Source organism: Vitis vinifera, chromosome 10 (genome assembly GCF_030704535.1).
Source record: "Vitis vinifera cultivar Pinot Noir 40024 chromosome 10, ASM3070453v1".
In the NCBI taxonomy this organism is placed as follows: domain Eukaryota; kingdom Viridiplantae; phylum Streptophyta; class Magnoliopsida; order Vitales; family Vitaceae; genus Vitis; species Vitis vinifera.
In genome coordinates this window covers 9862798-9882999 of record NC_081814.1, presented here as the reverse complement: position 1 = coordinate 9882999, position 20202 = coordinate 9862798, and the positions used below count along the sequence as shown (strand labels likewise).

The following is a 20202-nucleotide window of genomic DNA, read 5'->3' as shown; positions in this document are numbered from 1 at the left end:
TATCCAACCAATTAATTATTTTTCTATGTATTTAAATAAAAAAATTGTATATTTAAATAATTTTATTAAAAATATATTTTTACCCTAAAATAATATAAAACTAAAAACAAAACACTAGAATATAAATATTACACTTTATAATTATATCTTTTAATTTTAAAAATTAATTGGTTAAAATGAATGAAATAATTCTCATATTTGTGAATATAACCCTTCTCATAATTTTACTTGAAAAATAACTTATTTTTTACATAAATACCCTTTATCATTTGAAGTATTTACATGTAATTTTAAAAGAGAGTTATTTTTACAAGAAAAAAATGAGAGTATTTTTATTAAAATAAAATCAAAAAATAATGAAGAGTTAAGTTTTCAAATCTCGGTTTTCAATTACCTTTTTAATCAAATAACCCTAATTTTAACTTATTGGCCAAGATGATATGCATATCGAATAAAAATCAATTTTAATCATTGTATTCATATTAGTCACATGGAAAAATGATTGAATTTATTTGCCTCTAAAATATGCTCAAAAAACATAATTTACACAATGTGTATGGGTTTTTGTGAATTTCCTAAATTAGGTATAGGTGATAAATCTAGGTCCTATAATGGCTAAGATGGCTATTAATGATTTCGTGGCCTACTACAAATGTTAATAATGGAAAATAATGAATTGAGTTTTTAAAATTATAAACAAAATTAAGATTAGAATAATAATTTTATGAAAAATAAAAACAAAATAAAGATATGAGAAAAAAAAAAAGATAATAAGTTTTAACCATGATTAAATTTTTAAAAAATTTTGTTTTTTGACTTTGATTTTTAATTTTAATTGTATTTTTTAATACTAGAAGATAAAGCTTACAACTTCAACCCTACTCAATTTCATATTATTTCTAAGGCAAAAAATGAATCAACTAAAAAGATAGATATGAGTTTTTTGCATGTAAAAACTTCCATCTTCTATGATTTGAGTGTAAAATACATGGTTTTAGAGGCATAAATGATGATATATTGAGGGTGTTTTGCATGCAATTCAACCATTTTGTCCAATAGTTATGTTTAGTTTATATTTTGGAACTAATACCGAAAGTTAATAAGAATTGATGTGTGATTTAATTTTTTTTTTTTTTTTTTGGTTTTCATATTAATCTAAACATAAACAAGTGAGATTGGAACAATTGTAGACAATTAAAAAGAAGTTACGCAAAGAATGATGACACACAGAAGATATTTCAATATATTAATGGTATCACTTTGGAATTTTGACACACCATAGAATTGTTGATTTTGGGTGAGTTGCAACACCTTTGTTGAAAATGGTTTTTTGATAATTACTAATAAAGCATGTTATCATTAGGCATTGTCGTTAGCTAATGAATCCAATTCGATAAAGCAACAAACTCACTGTAAGTTGAAGGATTAAGAATCGATATGAGGATTCATTTCGATATGTGAAATGTGTATCAACTACTATCGCTTAGTATTAGTTTAAACATGAAAGAATTAGGAATTCATTTCGATGTGCAGGATAAGTTTTGATGCAAGGAAGCAATATCTTTACTTGTCAAGGAGTATCAATTTTGTTGTCTTGACAAAGCCCTTTAAAAAAAAGTATTGATTTGGGTACTAATTTTTATAGGTGCATCAAAAATGTTAATGGGCAACAATAATAGTAGTCAAAACTATAATATTTTCATAAGATATTTGTTGTATATGTGTTGAGTTATGATTGGGCAATAAATGGCTAGTCATCTCGTTAAAAGGAGTTTTTTTTTTTAAAGAGATTTATACTTTTCTTTTGAGTTATTTGTGTTTTTGGAGGGAGGTTAGATTTTCAAGGGTAGTTCTTAGATTTTCTTTACTTTGAGTGATGATATTCTAATAAATTTTCAAATGAAATTATTACTTTTGAGTGAAATTAATAGCATTGTTTTATTGTATGAGAAGAGTCATAATTACCACCAAATCATGTTACATTGTTATCAATCTTCTTATGACTCCAACTTCTCCACTTTTGTAAGATCATACTCCATTTAGTATTATTGCTACCACACAACTTTAGCCCCAATCGTGAGGTGTGCATACTAAAATAAGAGGGACTAATGGTAAAAGAATAGGGACTAATGGGAGGGAGACTAAGGTGGTGTTTGTTTTTTTTATTTTTTGCTGAAAGCAATTTGTTTTCATAATTTAGGTTGTTTGTTTTTCTACTTTTTTCATAATTTATTATAAACTTTTTACTAAATAGAAAAAACCAAAATATGTAACTTTTTCTAAATATAAAAAAATAATATATTGGTTTTTCTTTACTTTTTAATACTTAATATAAATAAAATACTACAAAAATAAACAATCTAATATTTAACACTATTAAATATCAATGTGGTATTTGTTTTTTTACTTAATTCTAAATAGAACTTTGATGCTTAATAGTGTTAAATATTAGGTTGTTTGTTTTTGTAATATTTTATTTATATTAAGTATTAAAAAGTAAAAAAAAAATCAATATGTTATTGTTTCTATTTAGAAAAAACTACATATTTTTGTTTTTTCTATTTAGTAAAAAGTTTATAATAAGTTATTAAAAGTAGAAAAACAAACAACCTAAATTCTAAAACTAAATTGCTTTCAGTTAAAAGCCAAAAAAACAAACACCATTTAAGGTTCTATTTAGAATTGAGTAAAAAAACAAACACCACATAAGCACATACCCATTTTTAAAGATGCACAATCAGTTGACATTAACCCACCATCCATCAAAGAGACTCTTATTACACTTGTGGAAGTGTCATCTACCCCACTTATAGTATCACTCATTGCATCATCACCACAACCATTAGAGGTTGTATTAATTGATGAGAAGTTAGTTATTACAACAATTGATTATCAACAATGCTTGATGGATTGTTGTAGTTGAGGACATGATCAAGGATATAGGCGAGCACATGTCAGTCCCATAAAGCCAATGGTCGAACATGCATATCATCAAATTCCACAACGAAATATGTATGTTACTATGTATGATTTATATTTTAAAATATTGTTAGCATTTTACATGTCATTATTTTGAACAAATAGCCGTGATGTATATCTATTATTTTTATATTTTGAATTTAGTAACCATTGAACAACACAAGTTCTATAATATTGTACTTATTTTGCTATTATTTTGGACAAAATAGTACTATTACTATTTTAAAAGGCGTCAGCTAAATGGATTTTATTTACTTATTTTGATTGATATTATATTATAAAGTCAAAATATTTATTATGAAGCATATAGATAAGAAAATCTAAATATTGTTCGCATTCATGATAAAACTATAGACAACTTCATTGTAATACAAAGTGTTTTTAAGCGACAATTTTAGATAAATTTTGTTGTTGAAAATTTAATAAATTTTTTTAATGTACAAGATTTGAATTTGTTTTTGTCTTTTTTATTAAATAAAAAAACTTAAAGTTATCTTCTAAAGTAACAACTTATATGAATTTTAATATTTTTTACAACAATTTTTATCCTCATAGAATAAATAAATTAAAATGATTTTTTTTATAGTAAATTTGAATGATTAAAAATAATAAATTATTTATAAATTTAAATAATTTCTTATGTTTACATAGATGTTATATTTTAAAAATATAATTTGAAAGAAAATAGAATGACGATTTAAAAAATAATTTGTTTATTCAGTAAACGACTTTCATATATTTTGAAATTTTTTATGGAATAAACAACTTTTATGGTTAAGGAAGTTGTCGCAAGCCTTTTACACTATACAAATTAATTATCTTTAATAAAAATGATATAAATTCAAAAGAAAAAAAATTATCTTAAGAGTTGTTTATTAAACAAACAACTTCTATTTAGCTTAAGTAAAGATCATGTTTTTATAAAATAATTAAATAAATTTAAATTTAAATGATTAACTTTATTAAATAAATAAAATCAATGTATAAATTTAAAATGATTAATTTTATTAAATAAATAAAATCAATGTATTAAATGATTAGTTTTAATAAACAAATAAAATAAAACCGTCCAGTTGATTAGGACGAACACTAAGAAACGTAGTCTAATAGATGATATGATATCATATTGGTAGGGCAGTTATGTATGAATAGTAATTACACTTTTTGGGGGCAAAAGTGTAAATTGAGGGCTTCAAGAGAACTTCGAAAAAACCCAACACGGAGGTGGTCTTGCACTAAGGTTTGTGTCATTTTATTTTAAAATATTTATTTATTTATTTTTTATTTTATTTTGAAAGTATTAAAATATAGAAAAGATTTGCGGTGTAGTAGAGTGGAAGCTGCAGCCAACCAAAGCAGAGAGGAGATGAGGGTGGTTCTTTGCAACTCCGCATCTCCACTCACACCCATTCCCAAGCCCCCGACCTTCCCCGCCACTCTCAATTGGCCTCACAAAACCCTAGTTGGTGCCTTAACTGGCGCTGTCTCCTTCTCGCTCCTCATTTCTTCACCTTCTTCCATTGCCCTGGACTCCGCTTCCGTCCCACCATCGCCTTCTTCTCATTCTTCTGCCACTGACTATTGTCGCCAAGACGATGATACAGAAGCGATGCCTGAAACTGCGCCGGAGCTCGTTACCAACGAAGCCATTGTGGAGGAAGCTTGGAACATCGTCAACGACAGTTTTCTTGACTCCTCTCGTCGTCGATGGTCCTCCGATATTTGGAAGGTAAATCTCTCTCTCCCTCTCTCCCTCCCTCTATTTTCAATGTTCCTTTTTATCAAATAACCCTTTAGTTGTATAGATTCATATGTATCATATTCTTATGGTGGGCGGTTCGGCTTATTGCATTAAGCCTCCTATCAGGCCTAGGCTTTCCATCAATGTGTAGGGAGGGAGCTTTATGGGATACCTGTTTTTTTTCTGCCTTTTTAATTAAGATTTGGCTTCTTTTTCTGGTTGGGTGATGGGTTGGTGTGTTGCTTGATTTTTAGGTTTCTAAGTATAAAATTGTTGCTGACTCTCTCCTTGGACATCCATATCCAGAAACGTTGTTGCTATTGTTGTTCTTGTTGTTTTTATTTATTTATTTATTTTGTAGTTGACGCTGTTGTTATTTGAGGTGGCCATCTAACAGTAGGAACCTTATGCATATCTTTAATCCCTTGGAAGATGGTTAATTTTCAGAACCAATTGGACAGTGTCATATAGTGTAGTTTTTTGAAAAAACTAAGGGTAACTGTGATCTGTCTTATTGGAGAATCAATTTCGAGAATTGGTTCAGAAGGTGTAGCATTAACCCGCCCTCTAGTGTGTATTTGGCTGTGATGCAACCATATTTGAGTGGTGTAGCTATAGGCTATAGTAGACTGTTTATCGTAATATAATACATTGGTGTGCATAACATCAAGCTTTCAGGAGGGTAAACAAAGCCTAAGTCCATCTTATTTAGGCGAAGTTATGCTAGAATATGTAATTTGCATATTGTGGGTCTTGACAAACCATGAATGCTCACACAGGAAAACCTAGTCCTACATTCTTTAGGTAAAGTTGTGCTAGAGGATTTGCTTTGCAGATTGGTTAATGCTCCTTCCTGCATTGCCCTTATTTGCATATTGTTGGTCTTGACAAACCATGAATGAGAACACAGGAAAACCTAGTCCTACATTCTTTAGGTAAAGTTGTGCTAGAGGATTTGCTTTGCAGATTGGTTAATGCTCCTTCCTGCATCGTCCTTATTTGCATATTGTTGGTCTTGACAAATCATGAATGAGGACACAGGAAAACCTAGTCCTAATTTCTTTAGGTAAAGTTGTGCAAGAGGATTTGCTTTGCAGATTGGTTAATGCTCCTTCCTGCATCGTCCTTATTTGCATATTGTTGGTCTTGACAAATCATGAATGAGGACACGGGAAAACCTAGTCCTAATTTCTTTAGGTAAAGTTGTGCAAGAGGATTTGCTTTGCAGATTGGTTAATGCTCCTTCCTCCATTGTTCTCTGGTAAAGCTAAACTTCAATTGAAGCATTTGATATACAAGCCGCTGATTGAGTTACCCTTAATTGTGATAGAACCATCATTTGATGTTATGGGATTCTTACTAGAACTCAGATAGTCAAAGCAGTGGAAAATGTAGCTACAGTTTGTTGGGATTCATGTTGCTATGAAAAACTGAAGTATGACTGATTAAGATTGATAGTGACTCCAAAGTGTTGGTGTAACCTATGTTTATTAAAATTGAAGAACAAAACTTGGACTAAGCAAAGCCTTATCCAACTAGTCGGGGTTTGCCAATTGAGATGTGCACCAATCTCACAAATTTCTTACTGTCATTGTGTGTTCTACTTCTCTCAGTTGCTTCTTGGTTTTCTTTTGTTCATATGAAAATTCGCTGATGTTTTTTGCTTCTAGCCATCTCTATAGTTATGTTTCTATCGGCTATTTCATTTCTTGATATCATTAATGGTTTAGTACAGTTAAAATAAAGGGGGTACTATCACAATCCTGTCCTCCAAATCATTATGTGCTCTCTTCCTAGTCGGAATAATGAATGCCGACCCTATAAGGGTTGACTCTTGATTCAGGGATATAATGGTTTCTATGGTTAAACACTCATTTGTTTGGCATTTATTCAGGACTTACGTATTTCCATCTTCCTATTTCTTTCTCAATCTTCTTTCAGTCTTACATCCCCCAAAATGTGAATATGTGAACTCTGTTTTAGCACTTAAGAGTTGATGAGGCTATAAAGAAAGTTTTGAGATTTGAAAAACAAATGATAATACAAATTGTAATGATTTTGTGATTTCTATTCCATAGAATTTTAATTTTTTACATAAAAAAACTGTTTCTAGATTTGTTGTCTGTTATGTTTAATTGTCATAGTCGGATGCTTTTTTATTACCTAATAGTTCACCATTGAAGACATATTTGGCCTTTGTTATTCCAGCAAAAGAAAGAAGATATTCTAGGTACTTCCATTCAAACAAGATCAAAGGCTCATGATATAATCCGACGTATGTTAGCTAGTTTGGGTGACCCTTACACGCGTTTTCTTTCTCCTGCCGAGGTAACTAGCTATTCAATTCTTTTAGTGTACTTTTATTGCTAAAATGCCTTTAAAGAACTTTCATATATTGCCAATTTGTTCATAGATGTGTATTTTTATCAACATTTTCAAAACAAGACCGGTTATTGAATGAGAAAGTTATTGGGTCACAGTTCATCGAGTGGACCAGTGGTTCAACTGTAGTCAAATCATGATGTCAGCAGAACTTCATAAATATAATTTAAATATTATTAGAATAAAAAATAATTGTAAGAAATTAAGAATATATTTAAATAATTTAAAATTGATATTTCACTTTTTATCTTTTATATCATCAAATTTAATCATGATAAGGATAAATATAAATGTATTAATATTTTTAATTTTATTAAATAAAACATGTACAATATTTAAGTTTGAAGATATATTCAAGATGGAAAGAAAATTCTAATATTTAATTTTATTTACATGTCAAAAGTTATATGTATTTTTTTTTTTTTTTGATAAGTAATTTTTTTTTCTTTTTTCTATTTTTTGTCTCATTGGGATTTGAACTTGGAACCTCCCATAAACCTACTCCAACCCTTACCACTTGAGCCAAACCTCAAGGGCGTCAAAAGTTGTATATCTTATTATTTTATAATTTAAAAAAATATTATATTATTTATACTTATCATTATTAAACTAAACATGGAGTTAAATATTTATATTTATTCAATGGCTTCAAAAGGGGGAAATTTGATAAAAACTAAGATTATTTTATATATTAATTGGTAGCATCATTTAACAAACAAAATGACCTAGGGAAATTTGAAAAAAACCAACATTATTTTATATATGTTTCCACACATCATAATCAATTGGGGTGAAAGATACACTGCATGACAAATAAAACTTCATCTTTATTGACCTCAAAATGCTCCTCTTCACAAATCAGGATTTTCCATGGGTTCAAGTTTGAAACACTCAACATGCTCCTTTTCTCTTTAGTATCTTATATCACTTTGATATACATTGTCGGGTTACCTAAGAATTTAATCTTTTGGGTTAAATTGGTAGTAAAGCCATTTGGAGTCGATCTTTTATATTTCCAATGATGTTAGACGAGTCTGAAAGCCTTTTTGATCCTCTTATTCCTTTTTTCCTTGTACTCCATAACATTGCATGAAGAAAGGAAAGCCGAAGAATTTGCTTAAGTTTTCAAAGGAGGCCCTGATCTTGATAAATAATTTAGGTTTGTCAAATGGATGACCATTAAAAATGGTTTTGGTAATCTAGCATAATCAGTAATGTCACCATGGGGACATGATAATTCAGGAAGATCTCAGGAGTACCAGGATGACTGAATGTTTAAGACATTTGTCATTAACCCATTATATTACATTTTAAAAACTGAAACAGCCAGTACCAGTGCTGGCCTGAGTGGGATCATGGGAGAGGTGGTTATGATATTATTGGACTGCTCTCAACACTTGATTCTGCAAATTACATTTGGCTGCCTGAAACTTTGCCCCAGGAAGAAGTATAGCCTCTGTAGATTTGTATTAGAAACCCTATATGGAAACACCCAATTCTAAATTTTTGTCCGAAAGTTTGTTTTTCCCTCACTTTCTCATCTTCTGTTATTATCTCGCCCTCATTGTTTTTTGTGAGCAAACTCTACTCCATATTGGAACTTTCACCGTTCCTTCTTTATTTTTCTATTTTATTTCCTTTATCTACCTTTTCTTCACATGATTTATCACCTGGTATGTTTAACATTATTATGTACATACTTTGTTTAATCTTCCCTGAAGTTTCTTTGGCATCAGCATTGGTTTCTACTTACGAGCTTTTTAGTTTTCTCATTTCATGGTGTATGTACCTTTCATCATTGATGAAAGTTCTCCAAGATGGCGAGGTATGACATGACTGGTATTGGAATAAATATTAGGGAAGTTCAAGATGACAATGGAGGTGTGAAACTGAAGGTGTTAGGGCTCATACTTGATGGCCCTGCCCATGCTGCTGGTGTGAGACAGGTAGTTGAAAAGCCAAAACTACAGATGCAATGTGCTAATGTTCATTTGGTTTTATGCCTCGCTTTTGTCTTGCAGCTTTTTGTTTTTCTTCTAATTGATATGTATTGTCATGGGGCTCTTCTTGTGCTACAATTTTTTATATGAGCCAAGTTTATTTTTGCAGTGGTTCATAATATACAGTTTTAGTTCTGAGAGTTTTCTCTTACCAAACTGTCTAATTTCCTATTATACAGAGAGTAATCTGTGTTCATAAGCTGTATACTTTAGGTGGGTAATGATATGCATGGTGAACTCCAGAAAACTTTATGTGATACTCTAGTTTCCACATTAGCACTTTCTGTTAACACTTTACACAGCTAGTGGTCTGTGTTCACTGTCTTAAATCATTGAATGGTTAACATATTACTTTCAAGAGTCTTTTTCCTAATGCTTTATATTTTTGTAGAGATAGATGATGTGACATTTCACCTATATTTTATCCGGCGGCTAAGATTATTAACACTTATTTATTTATTTATTTATTTTTTATAAACAAGAGTGTATTAAAAAACGCACAAAAGTACACAAGTCGTATACAATGAGCACCAAAAGATAAAGCAGAAAAAAGGGGACACAAAAATATTCTCTCCCTCAACAAAGACCTAACCAATCTATAAAGTCAACCAAATCCATATAGCCTCCGCCTATGTACACCTTAACCCACATAGAGAAATTGTTAATGAAAATGTTTTTTAATCTTTGATCTGACAAAAGCATCTCTGATTTTTTTCCTTTTAGATGGTCTAGAAAATTAATAAAGGAGTAGCTCTCCAAGCCTTAATACGCCTTTTGCCTACAAAAGAGTTGTGCCACCCTAGTAGAGTCTCTCTTATCGACTCGGAGATAACCTATTGAATACTGAAAATGGAGGACACCAACTGCCATAATATCCTTGCCTTATCACAATGTAGGAGAATATGATCAATTAATGGACTCTGACTCCTCTTTGTACAAGCACACCTGTTGGCCAACGTCCACACTCTTCTTTGAAGTTGATCCAAAGTCAACACCTTACCCTAGAAAACCTTCCAAGTGAAGAAACTCACCTTAGAAGGAATCTACAAGTTCCAAATAATCTTTGGAGGGAATGGGATGACACAATCTGTCTCCAAAAGAGAATAAAGCCATCTTATAGAGAATACTCCTTTGCTATCTCCCTTCCAAACTACTCTATCCTTCTCCTCCCTTTTCACTATTTGTCTTTAGAGTTTATAAAGGAATTGCTCCATGACAACCAACTCCCAATCATTCAGATTCATAGTAAAACGAAAATTCCAATTTCCTCCTTCCCCTCTCTGCTCCCAAAAGTCAACTACCGATACCTCTTTTGAATCAAATAAGACTAATAAGGACATGAAAGTCTCACATAAGGGCTCCTCACTGCACCATCTATCTTTCTAAAACTTCACTCTGCTCCCATTACTCACTGCAAAGGAAACCTTTATTTTAAAAACATCCCACTGCTTCCTTATTGCTTTCGAAACCCCAACCCCATAGGAATCTCTCACCACACTTGACCTCTAACCCCTTTCTTCCTCCCCAAACTTTCCCCTTATGAATTTCTTCCATAGTGAATCTCTTTCACTAGACTAACGCTACACCACTTGCAAAAAAGGGCCTTATTTAGCAAATAAAGAGAACAAACACCTAGACCTCTTCTCAATTTAGCTTTTTAAACTGTTGACCACTTCACTAGGTGTATTTTGTTCTCTAAGGCCCCTTCTCCCAAAACATCCCTTTGAATCTTCTCTAACTTTGTGGGATGGTGAATAAAGACATAAAGTAGATTGGTAAACTGGCTAGAGTACTACGAAGCAACGTAAGTCTTCCCTCTTTTGACAGGTGTTATCCTTTCTATAACGAAAGCCTCTTACAAAACCGCTCTTCTACCTCATCCCAAACTGCCACAAACTTGCAAGATTATTAATGTTGTTATCAAATAATATGATCAAGATAAGAGTTAAGTATCCTACTAGTGGGTGGTTGACAATTGTAGTATGGTGCTAGCTTTTGGGAATCAACAGAAAAATGTTGGAGTGCACATTTTTATAGATCGACTCATTTTCTTCAATTAATTTTTCTAGCCAGCAAAGCAGAATATTGCCCACAAGAAAATGAGGGTACATTTATTAAGAGGGTGGAAAAAAGTGGGCACCAAAATTGCAATTGAATAACATCATTAAAGTCATTTGATAAAGAAGAGATTGTCTGAATTCTCCTTTTGGAATGAAAGTCCATTTTATGGTTTGTGCTTTATGAACAAATGAAGAAGATGATCTTCAGGTTTGCAAAAGAAGATGAAAGCCATAATTTTTTTCAACTTCCTTCTTGATAGTTCAATTCCTTCAAAAGGATGTCTATTTTCCTCTAAGAGCACCATAGCTGATAGTGGGTAGTTTTTTTCCATATCTTCATCCTACTCCTTCTGGTGAATCTGTGATGCCAGCTAGAGAACATTCTCATAGTCTTTGAGAGAACCCAAGCAACACCAAAAAGAAGGAACACCATTGACCATAACAGCAAAATTTTGGCAGATTCCATATCTTTTTTAAACACACATCACCAATTAACTGTAAACCTCCCAGTACTCATCAATTGCTCAACAGTATAATGTATTTTCCCTGAGTACCTTTTGAAAAATCGCTACTTTTGAAGTGGCTGAAGTCCTTCAAATATGTGTCAGGAAAATCAACTCTTCTCCATCTTATAGAGCTTTAAAAAATGACTTTCCTGAGAACCACCCATCTTTGAATGTCCTCAATACAATAGCAGCCACCCTCTCCCTATCCATGTCCAACCTTAAGAGAAATCCCAAGAAGGATTTGACTGCCTCTAAGTCCTAGTTATTGAAGTTTCTGATACATATCGTAAAATATGGATTACAATATGCTTTAAGATAAGATGCGAATTATGATATGTATCAATTTCATAAAAAATGTATTGTATCTTTGTATCATAAGTTTTTAACAACCATGATTTCAGTATACACTTAATTTCTATCCATTGTTGGTAGTTTGCTACTATTGCCTCTGTTTTCTGACAGTTTTGGCAAATCAACTTAAGCGGACTACCACCACACTATATATCATGCCAAAACTTCACCATGTGACCATTAAATCCATCCCCTCACAGTGAAGTGGAGAAACCTCAAAAAATCATTTTCATCCTTTGTCCTTCTGATAGCCCTTTTCCATTTGGATCCTTCACCTCTCTAACTGCCACCCTCCATGACTTCCTCATAATTTGCAAACCACTAATCGTTTCTCCTTAAACCGGCATGAGACCTCTAATGCCATTTCCTCGAGGCATCTTAATGGAGACATTCACATCTTTGATTCCTAGGGCTTCACTCTTTTGAGGGCACACCTCCTCCCACCTTATATGGTTTACTCTCTCTTCTTCTCTCAGCCTCCACGTTGGGAATTCCTTCACAACTTTTTGCAATCCCTTTCTAAATTCAACAGATGTTGGGATAACTTGAACATTAAATGAAATGTTGAGCTTGATAGGGTGCTTTTAATAAGCTTCCATCTTCCTTGGAAAGGCATTGTCTCATCCAATTTTCTAAACTTCAAACTCTCCACCACCAAATTTTTGTCTCCCTTTTAGAAAGATGTTGCCTCATCCAACTTATTATTTTTATTTTATTTTTTAGAAGTAAATGGCAATATTATAAAAGTGCCAAAATGGGCACACCAAAGTACACACGGTGTATACAACGATCGCTAGGAAGTGCCAAAAAGGATAGGAAAAACAAAATACTCCCTTCCTCAATCTGACCTTAACCAATCAATAAAATTGAATAAGAACATAGTTGTATTTTCTATAAACAAATTAGACCAAGATAACAAGTTGCACAAAAACAAGAATTTCAGCCTTTGAATAGAGAGCTTCACATTCTCGAAAGATCTTCTATTTCTCTCTTTCCATATTGTCCAGAAAAGACATAAAAGCATTGCTCTCCAAGCTTTTTTCCGTTTTCTTCCAACAAAAGAGCCATGCCACCCTAAATTGTAGAATGAATCACCCAATACACCCTGAACATGGAGAACAAGAGCTCCCACAGCACCCTCGCCTTTCCAAAATGTAAGATAATATGATCAATTGACTTCTCATGAGCATAACAAAGGGAGCATCTATTGGCTAAAGACCAACCTCTCCTTTGTAGTTGGTCTAAAGTCAAAACTTTCCCCCACGATGCCTCCTAAGCAAAAAGGCTTACATTCGGAGGAACCCATGCATTCCACGCTACACTTGATGGGAAAAGCTCTTACCCTCCTGCCTTAAGGATAGAATAGAGGGACTTAACAAAGAAGGATCCACTCTTTGTCGCCACCCAATACATCTTTTCCTCCCCTTCCACATCCACCACCTTATCTTGAAGCCTTGACAAAAAGCACTCCGCAGTCTCGATCTCCTAGTCATTGAGAGGCCTAGAGAAGTTAGGAATCCAAACACCCCTCTCATTAGAGAGCAACCACAAGTCTGCCGCCCAAACTTCTGTAAACTTCCTGTGCAGCTAGTCTCAACTTCAACCCCAAAAATCCCCAATTTTTGCAATTTGGTTCAACTGTTTCTCTCTCTCTCTCACATCGGTAAACTGACATGACTTTAACAGTTTCCTGTTCCTAAGGTGCTTTTGTTTAAAAGCTTCCATTCCCCATCATGTAAGCTTTCCACAAAAGAAGTTGTGGCGATTCAGTTTGAATTTTAATACAGTAGTTATCTGTGTTGTTTTTTTTCTTCTTTTTATTTCATTCCTTGTTCCATTCTCTTCATATGGAAAAGCTGTTAAAGTTTTTGTTTCTTGGTTGATATAATTGGGTTATCTCACAGTCAGCATAAATAATTTCGCCTTGTGTTCTATATCTTTTGGTAGGGGGATGAAATCTTGTCTGTTAATGGAATGGATGTCACAGGGAAATCAGCATTTGAAGCATCATCTTTGTTACAAGGCCCAAATGAAACATTTGTCACTCTTGAGGTTTTGATTATGAATCATTCACATTTATGGAGTGTTACTGTGCTAACTTCTGTCATGTAACTTTTCCAATGACTGTTCAAATCAAATGGTTTCAGGTCAAGCATGGCAACTGTGGACCAGTTCAATCAATTGAAGTCCAGAGGCAACTGGTTGCTCGAACCCCAGTCTTTTATAGGTTGGAAAAAATAGAGAATGGTGCAGCTTCTGTTGGGTATATGCGCCTGAAAGAGTTCAATGCATTGGCTAGAAAGGATTTGGTCATTGGTAAATGTTCATCTTACTTAGTCGAATAATCACCATTTTACTGCAGTAATACGCTGCAGTTAGCCTATTTAATATATCTGTTTTACACAAACTTACCATGTACGAATGCTTTTTCTTATTGCATTTACTCTGGTTCCAGAACATTAGGCTTCAAAAGTTAAAACAAAGGAATTTGCATTCTGCTATTTTTTGGGCTGTTTTCCTGTAACTTACTGCCATTTTTTGCACTCTCAGGTGGTGTTTGTTTTTTTACTTAATTCTAAATAGAACCTTAATGCTTAATAGTATTAAATATTAGGTTGTTTGTTTTTGTAGTATTTTATTTCTATTAAGTATTAAAAAGTAAAAAAACCAATATGTTATTTTTTCTATTTAGAAAAAGCTACATATTTTGACTTTTTCTATTTAGTAAAAAGTTTATAATAAGTCATGAAAAAGTAGAAAAACAAACAACCTAAATTCTGAAAACAAATTGTTTTAAGTAAAAAACTAAAAAAACAAACACCACCTCAGTAGGCATCTTTTTTTTTTTGTTTTCCTTTCTTTCCTTTTCCTGTCTTTTCTTCCTTTATAGTTGATTTATGCAGTTTTAGTTGCTCTTTTGATTAGACTGAGGAAATTATGATTCTTGCAGCAATGAAGCGGCTTCAAGACATGGGTGCCAAATATTTCATTTTGGACCTTAGAGATAATCTTGGTGGACTTGTACAGGTTTGTTCTTTGGACTTATCAAAGGAAAAAACTGGGGAAGATAACATATAATATTTACATATTCATGTGTATGCCTAACGTCTCTGAATCGAAATGGCTTTGTAGAATTAGGCTTTCTGAACTTATAACATAGTTTTTTTTTCTCCATTCATGTAATTGTTTATGATTAGTCTAATGTATTTGTGCATTTGATTCTACTCTTTCGCTTCTTTCAGGCTGGCATTGAAATTGCTAAACTCTTTCTAAATGAAGGGGAGACGGTAGGCAATCCAAAACTTTTGAGATTCCTTCTTTAAAATGAAATTTATTTTTCTTTTTCTTGGGCAAACTCTCTTATATTTTTAATCTTTATTCCTCATGTCATTTGGAACATTGCAAATGGTTGGCTTATTTATCACAATTTATATGGATACTGGCGTTGTTTAGAGATACCCTTCAAACTTATATTTTTCCTTGTTGAAAACCACAACAACAGGGATGATTTATTCATTACTTTATTTTCCGACCAAAGTTCTGAACATTATGTTGTCATTGAACTGACAAAGTACCATGAGTCCTCTGCATATAGGATTTGTCTTGAGTGGGAGAGAGGGAGTGGGCAAGAAGCAAGGGGGAACACATGTTTATTCACCATATCTTCCCATAGCTTAGATTCATTTTCTTGGGATATTGGTTTTTTAATGACTAATGCTTTCACTGTTGGTGTGTTCTTCAAACCTTATCCCCCAAGTACTGCTTTTAGGATGGGCAGAATGAAAAAGGGCAGTGAGGGGAAGGGTAAATTAGTAACATTGAGAGCTTTGCGTTAAATTGTTTTCCATGTATTGTTGCAAATGGATTTTCCTCATTTCTGACTTTTAGGGACAATTTTTTGTCTTATAATTCAAATTATACTTTATCAAAGTGATAACACTATTAATAAATCATGGTGCTTCCTATCGTCATCAATAATTATAATAATAATAATAATCATCATCATCATCATCATCATCATCATCATGATTACTTGAGAACTTAGGTCAAATCAGTTGCTTAATGTAGTATCAAAGCCTCAATTTATGGGAAGTCATGAGTTGGAACATCACTGCTTTTTTATTTTTCTCAATTTATTGAGCCAAAGTGCAAGCCAAAGAAGAAGAAGGGACTTGACAATAATGCCTACAACAATGATAATAATGATCATGATGATGATAAGGGGCTTAATAATAACAACAACAACAATAATAATAACAATGATGATGACAACAACAACAATGATCATGATAATAAGAATAAGAATAATTTTTTATAGGCAAATAAAATGAGTATATTATAAAAAGTGCCAAAAGATATGGAGCACTAAAGTACATAGGTCATATACAATGGCTGCCATCTAGCACAACCAAGAAAGAGGGAACACAAAAAAGTTCTCCCTCCCTTAATGAGAACTCAACCAATCTACAAAATCAATTAAAGGTATTGAACCCTCATCTATGTACAACTTAACACACAAAAGAAGATTACTAAGAAAAGTACTCTTTAGACTTTGATCAGAATGCTCCTTATTTTCAAACTATCTTCTTCTTTATAATAAGAATAATAATGAGAAGAAGAAGAAGGGGCTTATAATAATAATAACAACAATGATGATGATGATGATGATGATGATGATATTAATAATAAAATAATAATAATAATTACAACTATGATTGTAAGAAGAAGAGGACAAAGAACAACAACAACAATAACAATAGATCATGTTTGCTTTTCATGTTAAAAAGGGGCTTAATAATAATAAAAAAGAGAATAACGATAATGATAATGATGATGATGATGATATTAATAACAATAATAATGATAATAATAATAATAATAATAATAATAATAATAATAATAATAATAATAATAATAATTATTATTATTATTATTATTATTATTATTATTATTACTATCCGTACCTATTTCTTCACAGAATGGTATTGATTAGAGAACTACTACTTGTTGAATAATTTAACATTATTTGATTCCTCAATTCTGATCACTTTAGTCATGTTACTTCCTTCTGATGTTTATGAACAGGTAACTTATACTGTTGGAAGAGATCCCCAGTATGAAAAAACTATTACTGCAGAAACTGCACCTTTGATTACAGCTCCTCTCATTGTATGGACTCCTACATCTGAATAGTAACTACCTGTACTTGTTTTCATGAATGGCAATATTTAAGCTTTCCACCAGGCTATAAGGAATTGGATATTTCTTGTGCATGACATTATGTGAAATTTGAATGATTCTTAACTTGTATAACTAGGACAAATACACAGGTAATAGTGTGACACAGATACAAGTTGCCAACACAGTAACCTCCTCAAAACTGTGATGTGATAGAAATATGAACTCAAGGCATTTTCAATGCCCAACATGCAAAAAGGGTAAAAATAGAAGTTTTCTTGTTGCTTGTAGTTTTACCTTCACAATAAAATCCCAAAATGCTTATGATAAGTTCATTTGTGTAAAAGTAGGGTCTACAACTTAGAACCATCCCACATCAACTCCAATTGACCCAACTTGACGCCCAGTTCTTTTGAAGCTTTAGGTGCAAATGAGCTAAGCTGACCTGAGTTTGTTAAGATTAGTTTTCTTTAGTTTGGATTTTTTATTATTAAACAATCTGTAGCTTGGTTCAACTTGGCTTGTGAGCTAGGATCAAGCCAAGCTTCAATTCACTAAAAAATCTGTTTAACTGAAAGAAAGGGGATAAACTCAGACTGCAGTTTGATAAGTTAACCTAACCCAACCCGAATCTAACCCAATTTTATATAGGCTTGGGAAACTTAATTTTTTCCAATTTTGTTTGAGCTTGGGTTGAGGGCTTGGGCAAATCAAACTTATCCTGAACCCAATTATTTATTTATGTAAAATCGTAATATGTATATTATTTTATTTTGCTTTTGTATTTATTTTGAAGCTCTTGATTCATTCTATCAATTATAACAGAAAGTTGTAGTTATTAGATTGATTGAGCTTATAGATGTTATTAATTTACATATCATATCAATATCTATTTACAAAGGTTCTAGAGTTATAATTGAATGGATGTTATCTATAGTTTTTTCTTTGTTAAATGTCGGTTGATAGGTAAATAATTTTGTGAAATGAACATTAAGTTTTTATAATAGTTATTAATTTTGATATCTTTTTTCACAGATTTTGTTATCCATTCTTACATTTGGTTGAGAAATTTAATAGTCAATTCATTGCTAAATCTATGTCAAATGCAATTTGATAGTAGATTGATTTAATAAAGTAAATTCCTTAATAAGAATTAAAATTTTTATACTTGTTGGACTCAACCCAATCTGAATTTTATGACCAGCCTAACCTGCTCAAGCCGCCTAACCTGACCAATCCAAATATCTATTTATTTACTCAAGACTAACCTGATTTCAACCCAAATTTGGAAAAATAATCTCTGAACCCAAGTCCAACCCAGATTTGGAAAAGTAAACTTGGGTTGGACTTGAGTTGAACGACAGGGTGGGTTAGTTTTGGGCAAATGTGCTTTATGTTTGGGTTGAGCTCAGGTTGATTGCCAATTGAACCTAACGTATGAGTTGCACCTGTAGGATGAGCAAAATAGAAATTTCATGTAGGTAGCTCATGTCATCTGAATTACAGTGAAAGCTTGGTGCGTCTGGTAAGTTTATGATAGTTTAACAATCCTAGTGAGCATGCTATCAGGCTGAGCTGTGCCACTTAAAAGCTGCTTGGGTTGTTTGCACACCCCCAGGTTCACTCATCCAACATTTAAATAATTTCGCTCTCTTTGGTTACGTTTGATTCCTTATTTCATTTCTAATTGTATCATCAACTTGAAATAACCTCTGGAATATTCATTCTGAGCTTATTATATAATTACAAGGAGTAGAAATTTCTGTTTGTAATGTGAATATTCTGGATTTCATTGCATGGCTATTCACTCAACCAATTACTACTTATTCAGGTTTTGGTGAACAACAAAACTGCTAGTGCAAGTGAAATTGTGAGCAGCTCAAATACCTTTTTATATGCAGTTACCCTGCAATTTTTATACATGTAGCACTTAAGCAAGGCTTCTTTCTCAGGTTTCCGCTGCCCTTCATGATAACTGTAGAGCTGTTCTTGTGGGGCAAAGGACTTTTGGCAAGGTTAGAATATCTGCTCATCCCAGCTAACAATTCCAAACCAGTTCTGTAGCGATTCTGAATTTTTAATGAATTTGATACTAAGCTGAATACCATTGACAGGGTCTGATACAATCTGTATTTGAACTTCATGATGGATCTGGTGTGGTTGTCACAATTGGGAAGTATGTCACCCCAAATCACATGGACATAAACAAAAATGGAATAGAGCCTGATTTTCGAGAATTTCCAGGTAAGATTCTTGATTTGGTTCGTGATCAAAATGGAAATAATCCAGGCCCCATTTAATCTTTGGAATATGCAGCTTGGAGTGAAGTCACACAACATCTTGCACAGTGCAATACACTACGACAAGGATAATGCACAGGTTTGCAAAGTTATTCTAATTCATTTCTAGCTCCCTCTCCTTAGTTACTTGTTCGGCATATTTTTTCATATTATCTAAATAACTTCTTATTCCTTTTGCAGCTTTTATGCTTTTATTAAAAATTCATGCCTTGACTGCATTTATGATTCAATCAGCATGTCACATGGTTGAGTGCTTGTTCCCCTGTGTACAAGTGGATTGACCTGAAGCATACACCTGCATTCTAATCATAATATTCACCTGCGAAACACCCAAAGGCTTTGATGAAGTCTGGAGTTTTAAAGCCAGGCATACACCAAGTCAAGATTGAAGCAGCAAGATCCATGGAGGAAACCAGCCCGGAGGAAATGAATGTAAAAGACCATGTAGAACATGTATCTAAGAAAACCACAAGAGGAATTTGGCTTTCTTCATTGTATATTCCTTTTGCAGCATAGAACCATTGCTTTCATTTACTTGCATGTAGACTGAATTATTTTCCATTGGCAAGAAGTGCATGTTAAATGAGAAAGGAAAATAACTGTATGTTGAAGGCAGGAGTCTGGTTACATTTGTATAGAAGTTCACTACTTAAGAATATGGTCATTTAATTAAGTTTTTATTAGTAAATGTATTATTATGCACAA

General features: G+C 32.5%; 1 protein-coding gene across 3 annotated transcripts; it reads left to right on the top strand.

Annotated features, from left to right (window-relative positions):
* Nucleotides 1-4308: 4308 nt before the first annotated feature.
* Nucleotides 4309-20112, top strand: LOC100250320 (carboxyl-terminal-processing peptidase 1, chloroplastic). 3 transcript variants are annotated; one of them, XM_010657327.2, is made up of 13 exons: nt 4309-4708; nt 6929-7048; nt 8911-9048; nt 13967-14071; nt 14167-14335; nt 14970-15046; nt 15262-15306; nt 17105-17188; nt 19029-19067; nt 19150-19212; nt 19312-19441; nt 19514-19576; nt 19732-20112. In XM_010657327.2, the coding sequence occupies exons 1-12, from the start codon at nt 4346-4348 to the stop codon at nt 19567-19569; spliced, it is 1389 nt and encodes a 462-aa protein (XP_010655629.1). In that variant the 5' UTR covers nt 4309-4345; the 3' UTR covers nt 19570-19576; nt 19732-20112. The 3 variants fall into 3 exon arrangements, with proteins under 3 accessions (XP_010655629.1, XP_002271932.1, XP_019078210.1); XM_002271896.4 differs by having other exon boundaries at nt 19678-20112; XM_019222665.1 differs by lacking the exons at nt 19312-19441; nt 19514-19576; nt 19732-20112 and having other exon boundaries at nt 17105-17211; nt 19150-19213.
* Nucleotides 20113-20202: the final 90 nt, after the last annotated feature.